Consider the following 11,175-nt stretch of genomic DNA (forward strand, 5'->3'; position numbering starts at 1 on the left):
TCCCTTAAGCAATGTCAGAGATTACATATCACTCTACAATTCAGGTTTAATATTCTACATCGTTTGATCAACGCTTTAAGAGAAGACTCGAAGTTAGGTTCGTAAGGCTGTTATTTCAGACTTCGAAAAATGTCAAGGAAGTGTATGTTTCTTCGAAATTTGAGATTCAATTTAATTGATTTAAAAGCAATTTCATCCCAAAATATTAGCACCACAGTTAAGTTTATAACTTATGCTACCTTTTTCATATAGGAGTAGTTGTTTCTGTGCATTTGCTGTGCACGTCTTGATTCAAGATGGATAGATGCACACATACAGGACGGCATTGGAAGAGTACACGGTGGTAGTGACTAGTGAGGGAGGTGGGCAGGGCAGGGCCCACGGGTGATTGTTTGAAGGTGACCGGATCCAATCTGCATATAACATGGCAGTACAATACAACTAAAGAACATGAACCTATAAATACAGTCTTGCACATTTATACGAAATTATTAAGGATGCAACATGTAAGGTACAATTGATGGTATTTTTCTGACAGGCCTGTGGGGATACATGTGCTTTACAATCTTGATTGATGGTCGGGCACGCATGGCGTGCAAGAGTTTCTAATATTATCAATCTTTATTATAAGTTCTCCTGTCGCTGCCGAGTTCATCCTGCAACCTGCATGCTAAGATGGGATGAGGAACATTGTTGACTGGGGATGACAGGGCTGAGGAGGAGGCCGCCTGACGCCGTCGCCGACGTCGCCGTAGCGCTGGAGTTGAGCAGCATGTGGATGCCGGTGTGCAGCGCCGTCCCGCCGTAGCGCTGCAGCGACGGCAGCATGCGGGACCTCCTCCTGCTCAGGTGTCTGTGTCCGGTGATCGCGGGGACGTCAACGATGTTGTGGCCAAGCTAGTGGATGCGGTGGGTATGCTGTATCTGCCCGTCGGCTGCGGCGTTCTAATCCGGCCACAAGTCCTCCACAATTGCTATAGTGAGTGAAAATTTGAGGCCACTGATGTTGAGGAGGAAAGAAGAAATAGAGGAGGTAGTTGGCGTCGCCGGCCGACGTGTGATTTCATTCATGTATTCTGTTGTGTGTGCTGTGACTCTGTCTCTGTTGGGCCTCCCTGAGTGCTCACCGACCAATGTAGTCCTCCGTGAATGAAATATAAGCAGCAAGATGTCTGACATTAGGAATTTTCAGACTTACAGACAATATTTACAGTTGGGAGAATTCAGGAAATAGCGCTAGTTTCTTTTGGTGTTCGGTAAAAAGCACTTGAAACTTGTGAATTCACAAAACAACATTGATTTAGCCAAATAATTTATGAAACGACACTCCAGCTACCTTTTCTCCATTTTTTATGCCTGCTACCTTTTCCATTTTTCTTCACATAGAAATGGACCAAACTCTCTTGCTGTTTCTGTTAGTTGGACTAACCAGTCACACCCTTTGGAATCTGCTCCATTGGTGCTAATTCAGGTTTCTTTGAATGAATGACGCTATCTGGAGAGTTCATTCATGGTATTAATTCTAGGACACAAATCCTATTTTATTTCTGAATCCATAACAGTCTACTGATTGACAGAGTTCAGTCCAAGCATCAAAAGCAAACCAAAACTTGTTTCCCTACCAGGAACCAAGATACCAAATTGAGAAAAAGAACACCAAAATCTTCTGGGTTCATTTTATTCTTCCTTGCTGGTTGCTGCCACTCCATGCATTCATTCGCTCTGATTAGTTTATGGCGGAGAGGCGCTGAACAAGCATGTTGAAAACATTGTCCCTGTCCAGCATGTTGATCCTGACGCACCGCGCGTCTCCTCCGAAATGCTCCCCGCCGCGAGCCACGATCTTGTGGCCGGCGAGCAACTTGGCGCAGTCCTCTACGCTTTCCTTCTCACATCGCAGCCACGCGAACGCTACAAACAAGCCAAATCCAAGAAGAATTCAGAGTTTCAGACATGCAGAGCACACCTTAGCTTGGTTGCAGGCATCGATCTGTTTGAATTATGCAGTGGCAAACTGACAACGGTTAGTTGTTAGTTTGTTACCAGGACAAGCTGTCACGGTTTTCTTGGCGAAGTTGCAGTAGCCGGATGGTCTCCTCCGGTAGGCTGAAGGCGCCGCCGGAGGCAACCACGGTGGCGCGCAGGGTGCGCCAGCGATCCTCCATGCGCCGCCGCCCGAAGTCGAAGAGGCGAGGCACGGTGATGCCGTTGGCGGCCGGCGGGACGGCCTCGTAGGCGTCGGAGACGACCCCGAGGATCTTGGTGGCGCGCATCTGCGACTCTTTGGACACGCCAATGGTGCTGCGGTCGACGAAGTAGACCATCTTCCTGGCCACGTCGCGGTCCTTCACCAGCGCCCACCTGAGGAGGAGCCATCGCCATCGTTGTCACAAATGGTTCCGGGAATCGTGCGTCTTCTACGTTGCGTACGTACCCGAGCCTCGTGCCGGCGTGGCCGGTGATCTTGGACATGGTGAAGAGCATGATGTCGTGGGCGGCGCGCCCAGTGATGGGCGTGTACTGCGGCCAATAGTACACCAGGTCATGGATCGCCTTGGCCCCGGCGGAGCGCACGACGGCCTCGCGGATGGCACCGTCGGGATTGTTCGGCGAGCAGACCAGCTCGATGCATTCATCGCCGGTGAACGTGTTGGCATCGCCGGCCCATCGGTAGAAGCCCGAGAGCAGGAGGTCCGTCTGGGGCGGATACGACTGGCATAGATGGAGGACAAAAAAAACAAAACTTTCGCATCGCATAACGATAGCATAGTACTAACACTCTGCGTGCGTTGTCTGATCTTACGGAGTAGTACGGCGCCGGCGAGACGACGGGGAACGGGCCGGTCCCCGCGCGCCGGCGAGCTGAGCGCGTACATGGCGGCCTGGTACAGCTGGGTGGCGCCGGTGCCGACCACGAGGTGGTACCCATCGACCACGGCGTTTCCGATGACGCGGTGGAGTCGGCGCACCTCGCGCTCCAGCTCTGGCTCGAGGAACCAGCAGAGCGCGGCGGCGTCGGAGTCGTAGCTCATCATCTGCCACCCGCGGATCACGGTGGCCCCGCGGCCCCCGACCTCCCGCCAGAACGCCTCGTACATCGTCGGGTCGCCACTGCGGGCCACGCAAGCCAAGCTTAAGTTCAGTTCTGTCCGTGATTCAGTTACCTTTTTGCTGCGAGCCTGCGACGCGGCGCGGCGAGAAGATGAACATGAGTGGTGGGTGGGCACGCACAGCTCGAGGTTGAGGACGGCGTCAGGCGCGAGCCGCGACGTCGCGGTCCAGCGCCTCCCCATCCTTGCCCTCCTCCATCCGCTGCGCCGCGACGCCGCCCGCGCCCAACCTCGCCGCACACCCGCGCCGCAGCCGCCCTTCGACCTGGCCGCGGAGGAAGAACACGACGCAGGCGACGTTGCACGCCAGCGTCGCGCACACTGCGAGCCCGGCCAGCGCCCCCGCCCCCGCCCCCGCTCCGCTTCCGGCCATCGGCGCCTCCGACCTCGCAACGGGAGCCTTGGAAGGGAACGCGAGTACACGACACTGACGACAACGACGGCTGGCGAACAAGAGCCAAGAGCAGCAGGCGGCCAGCGGATTTAAAGCCACGGCCGGCGTTAACGACACGTTGGCCGCGCATCGCATGCAGGCCGGTGGCGTGCGCGTGCGGCGCGCTGCCGCCAGCTGATGATGACGAGAGACGCGACGAGGTTTCTTCCGGGCAGCTAACTTTGGATGGGTCGATGCTGAACAAGCACAAGCACAAGGCCGCCATGGCTGTGCAGGAGCGGGGGCCTCGTGCTGTGTGGTCCTGGGAGCTGACGCTGACAAAGCTATTCAAATCCAAGTACCACCCATTTTGCAAAAGGGCCTTTGGGGCCGTGTTTGCAAGGGTAGCCCGCGGGTCTGGCTGCGCTCTCAGGGTGCAGTTCACGTGTCTGGTGCCCTTGGCCCATCCCTTAGCCGTCTCCCCGTGGCCAAATTCCCCCTCCGCCTGGCTCTTTGGGTACGCTCGAATTGGACGTTTTTCTAGGGCTTGGCTGAGCGCGGCTCATGGCGGGCGATTTAGGGGCGATTTCGGGAGGCGGCAAGTGGCTCGCTCAGGAACAGTGAAAGCTCTGCGCGCGCTCCCTCCTCCGCCAAATCCTTTGCCCATAAAGCAACCCCTCTTCCTATTGTGGCCTCCGTCTCCTCAATTCCCTCTCCACTACTACAATCCCGTGAGATACCGACGGAGGTGGTGTCCGGCGAGGGGGCGTTCTTCCTAGGCGGGCTTCCTCTCCGTTCCCCCGCCGCTAGATCTGCTGCGACTCGGCGCCGCACCTTCTTCTTTCGCTAGGACTCCGGGAGGCGGCCGTCTTCTTCCTTCATCTTCCTCGGTGCGCTAGGTGGTGGCGCGCACCGGATTTGCTTCCTCTCCGTCCAGATCTGCTGCTTCTTTGTCGCCTCGTCATCAATGTTCTTTGTTTATTTGTTGCCATGGTTGATGATTGAAAGGACCTTGATGTCGCCTAGAGGGGGATGAATAGGCCTGTTTAAAACAAACTCGCAGCAGAAGTTAAATTCTAAGTGCGGCACTGCTGCTCCTAAGGTGCAGCACTGCCACACTGCAGCACTGCCTCACAAAAGTGCGGCACTGCCGCGCCTGCAGGCAAGCTCGAACTACAAATCAAAAACTGTTGTCGGGTATCAATATTAAGGAAACCCAAAGCAAAAAAGTTAGCACCCACGCTGACTTCCCTGGATGGCTCAAGACGTATTAAAAGGTCTCGCCCGACCCCAAGGATGCGGGCTCTATCTCGTCTGACCCCTTGGGTGCAGGCTCCGTCTTGCCCGACCTCAAGGTTGCGGGCTCCGTCTCGCCCGAACCCTTGGGTGCGGGCTCCATCTCGCCCGACCCAAGGACGCGGGCTCCGTCTCGCTTGACCCCTTGGGCACGGGCTCCACCTCACCCAAGGTAGCGGGCTCCGTCTCGCCCGACCTCAAGGATGCGGATTCTGTCTCATCCGACGGGGACCCATACCGCCGCCAACCACTCTAGGTCCAAGCGTATGGGCCTAGGTCAAAACTCTAACGCCAGGTAAGAGGCTGGCACGCCTCAATGTAACCCGTGGCCATGACGGGCCATACCTAGGGATTCACATCAAGAACAATGTCGGACATGCCGGTGCTATTCTGCATAATCCTCGTATGGACGCTGACAGGCGCGTCGGTTCACCACGACGTCCGCCAGGACGGAGTGGAACACCATGACTGGCAGATGACGCCTATGCATTTCGCCAGTGACGAACAGGGCCGCGATATGGAGCTATCCCTGTTGACATCTACAGGATCAGTGGGACCCGCATGAAGGAGAAGAAGGACCCAGCAACCCTAGAAGCATTCTTCTCTCTCTCATTCTTCTCCTTTTCCTCCTCTGTAACCCATGTGTTCCCTTTGCCTATAAAAGGGGAAGCAGAGCGTCCCATGTTGGGAGAAGAGAACACAAGAGCATGACACGGGCACACGACTAAGTGGCAAGCGAGCTCTCAGCACCCGTTCACTTCTTCCACCAGAGACCTAGGATCCTCTCCCTCTCTCGCCTGTTTATAACCCCAACTGCAAACCAAGTGTCGGTAACACGAACAACAGCAAACTTGACGTAGGAACGTTTTGCCTGAACCAGTATAAACCCTTATGTCCTCTGAGCACACCATCCGAGCCAGACATGCAAATACAAATTTACTCATCGGTGGTCCGAAAACACCGACAGTTGACACACCAAGTAGGGGCTTTTTGTGCGTCTCAACATTCACATCAGGCCTTGGATGGCTAGTCACGGTGTCAGCTGGGTCTCGGGCGCGCACATGCACTTTGGGAACTTGGACTTCATCATTATGACAGAGGGAGAGTTAGTGCAGGTTCCCTTCACCATCCAAACTCTCCACTCCACCGGCCTCGATGCGATCGCCGAGGCACTTGAGGAGCTGCAGCTGCATGCATCGGAGGCCTGCTCCCCCTAGAGCGACCAGCTCCTCGGCTTCGATTATGGGGGGTAGAACACCAGCTCGGCGCCTTCCTCAGACCCCGATCGTCACGAGAGGACCTCCGTCGCCTCACCTTCTCGTTCGCCAATGTCATGACGCATCTTGCCAGAGGAGAGACGCTCTCTCTAGAATACCTCATCCGAAGCGCCCTGACAGTGCTCCCGTTCGGTCTACGCAACGCTGCAGAGACCATTGGCCACCTTGTGGCGTAGCGCACACCCTATCCCCTATGAACAATGTGTTCATGGGGATGATCGAATACATCTTGGAATCTTTCCATGACCTTTTCGTAGGAGAATCAGAGTCGCCCTCTGACTCTGACTCTAGCAGGGGGAGCTATCACCTCTCGCAAGAATGTTTCATGGCAGGTACCACCGAGGGATACATCAAAAGCATCCACGAGGGAGGGGCTACCCCAATGGACAACCTCGACAATGAGGTCAAGGAGGATACAGGGGCCCCACCTCGTCTATGGGTAGAGCAGCTAAGGGCACGACACCAAGAGCTCAAAGAAGCACGACTCCATCTTGAGCAAGAACGCATGGAGCTCAAGCCAGAGATCGAGCGCCATGGAGACGGTGGGCGTGCGCACACCGTGGCCCGAGACATGAACCGGAGGATCATCGAGGATGACAAAACCCTCCCACACTTCACCTGAGCAAGCCAGAACATCGCTGTCGCGACGGCCTTGCTCCGAGGGCTTCTAGGGCCCATGATGCCCGAGGATCGTCAGGCCCATCGTGAGATTTGCATGCTACTCGAGCGTGCGGCGGCACAACAGGCCAAGAGCTCGCTGTCCTGACGACATGAGCTCGACGCCAGCCAGCGCGCGCCCTCAGAGCGACCCGATAGGGACATGTTAGTCCACCAGGCGTAGCGAGGCGGCAGGCCATGCACTGCGGTCCTGGTGCATGAGCGTCTTGGTCTCCACCATGACACACGCGACACCATGGATGCCCGTAGGTGTGCCCACAGCAATGAGAGGGAGGAGGCTAGCCACGGCTGCCACCCTCATCGTGGCGGATGCTACAACAACGGTGAAGACCGAAGCCTGAGCACTGACTTGCCGAGACCTTAGGCCTTTGGCCGACACATCCTCAACACCGTCTTCCCACCGCGATACCGACCACCGACCAACATCTTGAAATACTCTGGGGAAACAAACCCTGGTCTATGGCTTGAGGATTATCGGCTTGCTTGCTAAGCCAATGGAGTGGATATTGACAATTTCATTATCCGTAACCTTTCATTGTTCCTAGGCCGATTCGGCGCAAACGTGGTTGGAACACCTTCTGTCCAACCGAATCCAAAGTTGGGCAGACCTAAAAGAAATCTTCAGTGGGAAACTTCCAGGGCACATATGCGTGTCCTTGAGAACCCATGGGATCTCAAAAACTACCAACAGAAGTTTGGGGAAACTCTTTGTGGGTACATCCGGCGCTTCTCTCGGTAGTGCAACGAGCTACCCGACATGTTGCTGACACCGACATCATAGGAGCTTTCCTGTCCGGGACCACCTACGAGTCCCTGGTTCACAAGCTAGGATGTAAGGGCCTACAAACCATGAAGGAGTTCCTCGACATCACCACCAGCCATGCCTCGGCAAGGAAGCCACCAGACCGCCCTAAGGGCAAGACAAAGTGGGACAAAGACGCTGGCAAAGGCACCTCCAACCACCCCAACAAGAAGAACAAGCAGTGGTGCAAGGGCTTGCTTGTGGCCATTGCTGACCACAAGGAGGGTTAGAAGCCTGCTGAAGGTACCCCGAACCACTTTCGAGAAGTTGCTCGAAGGGCCATGCCCGAACCATGCTTTCCCCGTCAAGCACCTATACAAGGATTGTGTCATCATGAAGCGGTTCTTGTCCAGAGGCTCCAACAAGGGGGAGCATAGGAAGGAGCCCAAGCCAGTCATAGACGATGCCGAGGGGAAGGACGGTGGATTTCTGATGTTGGATGGCTGCCTCATGATCTTTGGAGGGTCAGCAACCTACGACTCCAAGCGCTGCCAGAAGCTTGTGCACCGCGAGGTCTATACGGCTGAGCTGGCCGCACCTTCCTTCCTCTGATGGTCGAAGTTCGTCATAACCTTTGATCGGACGAACAACTAGAAAGCGTCCTGCAGCTAGGAAGATATCCACTCATGGTCGACCCGATCATCGGCACAAAGCGGCTCACCAAGGTGCTGATGGATGGAGGCAGCGGTCTCAACATCATGTACGCTAAAACAGTCAACGCCATGGGCATTGACTGATAGCGCATCTAGCCGACTAGGGTGCCTTTCCATGGCATTGTACCTAGGAAGCAGGCCATGCCACTTGGGCAGATCGATCTGCTCATCCCCTTCAAGAATTTGACCAATTATAGGATGGAGACCCTTACCTTTGAGGTGGTCGGGTTCCATGGGACCTACCATGCCATCCTGAGACGTCCATGCTACGCAAAGTTCATGGCCGTCCCCAACTACACCTATCTAAAGTCGAAGATGCTGGGTCTAAGTGGGGTCATCACCATTGGCACCTCCTTTCAGTGCACCTACGAGTGCGAGGTTGAGTGTTGCAAACACGTTATGGCAATTATTGCCTCCAAAGAGCTTGTGGCCATCAGGGAAGAGGTTGTCAAAGAAGTGCCCGACCCCAAGCAGTTGGCTGGGTCTTTCGAGCCTTTAGAGGATGCCAAGGAGGTCCTCATAGACCCCAACAACTCCGAGGGCAAAGTGGTCTGCATCGGCACCACACTTTCCTCCAAATAGGAAAGCGTGCTCGCCGACTTCCTCTGCATCAATAGAGACATCTTTGCGTGGAGACCCTCGGATATGCTAGGCATTCCAAGAGAAGTCACCGAGCATGCCTTGAAGATCAGGCCAGGCTCCAAGCCAGTGAAGCAGCGCCTGCATCGCTTCGATGAGGAGAAATGCAGGGCCATCAGCAAGGAGATTGTGAAGCTTTTAGCAGCAGGGTTCATCAAGGAAGTATACCACCCTAAGTGGTTAGCCAATCCTGTTCTTGTATGAAAAAAGAGTGGCAAATGGAGAATGTGTGTTGACTACATGGGTCTCAACAAAGCGTGTCCAAAGGATCTATTTCCTTTGCCACGCATAGACCAAGTAGTTAACTCAACCTCAGGGTGCAAAACCCTTTGCTTCCTTGATGCGTACTCCGGGTACCATGAAATTGCGATGAAAGAGTCTGGCCAGCTCATGACATCTTTTATCACCCAATTTGGATCGTTCTGCTATGTCACAATGTCATTCGACCTGAAGAATGTGGGGGCTACGTACCAACACTGCATGCTCAAGTGTTTCGTGGATCTCATTAGGCAAACAGTTGAGGCCTACATGGATGACATCGTGGTCAAGTCCAAATGGGCTAACCAGGTTGTAGCCAACCTAGAGCAGACCTTCACAAAACTCCAAGCAAATGGCATCAAACTCAACCCTGAGAAGTGCGTTTTTTGGGTCCCAAGGGGTATGCTGCTGGATTTTATCGTCTCCGAGCGTGGCATCGAAGCCAACCCAGACAAGATCTCAACCATCACAAGGATGGGCCCAATCCAAAACATAAAGGGGGTACAGCGAGTTATAGGGTGCCTCGCCATGCTCAGCCGCTTTATCTCGTGCCTCAACGAATGAGGTCTCCTCCTCTATCGGCTTATGAAGAAGGCCAACCATTTTGAATGGACGCCCAAGGCTTAGGAGGCACTTGACAAGGTCAAGCAGCTCCTGACGAAGGCCCTAATCTTGGTCCCCACGACCGATGGGGAACCACTTCTACTCTACATTGCGGCCACCACGCAAGTGGTCAGCGCCGCCCTGGTGGTAGAGCGAGAAGAAGAGGGACACACCCTCAAAGTGCAGCATCCCGTGTACTTCATTAGCGAGGTCTTGTCTGATTCCAAGACTCACTACTCCTAAATCTAGAAACTCCTGTACGCCATCCTTATCGCCAAAAGGAAGTTGTGTCACTACTTCGAGTCGCATTCGGTAACGGTCGTGATGTCCTTCCCTCTTGGTGAGGTCATCCAAAACTTGGATGCCATAGTGTCGACAGAATATCATCGGCAGTCCTCCAAGGGGTATCCCATGAAGGTAGATTGATCGGCAGAGGAGCACAAGATCAAGAACAAGAAGGCAACAAAGACACACGAGTTAGACAGGTTCCGGTTCAGGCCGTCAGTATGATGTAATACCCTACTCCTGTGGTCTGTTGGTTTGTATTAGCTATCGTATGATATGCTGTGATTTTAGAGGGGGTCTCTGCCCGCCTTATATAGTCCGGGAGGCAGGGTTACAAGTCAGTTAGATCTGAGAGATAACCAAAAAGTAATAACTGATTACAGGAATCTTGGGATCATACATATCCTAACAGATCTCATAGTATCTTCAGGATATCTTCCTGATGTCTTGCGGAAGGCACTGAATAGAGTCGTGCCCTGCAAGGCTTCTTCTTGTGGGCTAGGCCACCCCTAGGGGCACAGCCCATGTGGTCTACCATGGGTATCCGGGGTCGTACACCCCACAGCTAGCCCCCGAGCGCCTTGTACCCGTTGTGCAACATCATCTTGAGCTCGTCCGAGCAGGTGCGAACAACGCTGAGAAGTCAAGCTCAAGGTCCAACCACCATGCTAACTTGCCGAGTAGCATGAACCATCACCGAGCAGTGTGAACCATTACCGAGCAGCGTGATCTATCGCCGAGCAGCGTGACCTGTTGTCGAGCACCGTGAACCATCGCCGAGCAGAGTGACCCAAGTACGGCTTGCCATAAGGGTGTAAGGAGCTCAAGTTTAGAATCGAAAATTTCTCCACAGTAGACCAAGTGTGCCCACTTAGAGTCTGAACAAAGTTGTAGGAGTCAATCTTCCTCTATAGGCATGTAGTCTTCGAGAAAAAATGCCACACACTCACCGCGAGGTGAAGTATGCCCACTTAGTCCTTGAGCCTAATAGCAGATGATGTAGTCATGTGGTGCTAGGGTTAGAAACTTGAAGAATAGTAGAAAACTAGCCGAGCAGGCAGCCAGTCCCCGGGCATGAAGAGACAAAGCACATTCACCGCAAGGTGAAGTGTGCCCACTTAGTCCCCGAGCCTGACAGTAGGTGACGCAGTCACGTGGTGCCAGGGTCAGAAACAAAAAAACAAACAAAGACCAATGGAGC

General features: G+C 54.1%; 1 protein-coding gene and 1 pseudogene across 1 annotated transcript; one reads left to right on the top strand and one right to left on the bottom strand.

The window, feature by feature from the left end:
- Nucleotides 1–1,584: 1,584 nt before the first annotated feature.
- On the bottom strand, nt 1,585–3,780 carry LOC136518053 (tryptophan aminotransferase-related protein 1-like; annotated as a pseudogene).
- A 4,550-nt stretch (nt 3,781–8,330) lies between these two features.
- LOC136515476 (uncharacterized) lies at nt 8,331–8,771 on the top strand. Its single transcript, XM_066509053.1, has one exon. The coding sequence runs from the start codon at nt 8,331–8,333 to the stop codon at nt 8,769–8,771; it is 441 nt and encodes a 146-aa protein (XP_066365150.1).
- Nucleotides 8,772–11,175: the final 2,404 nt, after the last annotated feature.

The sequence above is a fragment of the Miscanthus floridulus genome, chromosome 17 (assembly GCF_019320115.1).
Source record: "Miscanthus floridulus cultivar M001 chromosome 17, ASM1932011v1, whole genome shotgun sequence".
Classification (NCBI taxonomy): Eukaryota; Viridiplantae; Streptophyta; class Magnoliopsida; order Poales; family Poaceae; genus Miscanthus; species Miscanthus floridulus.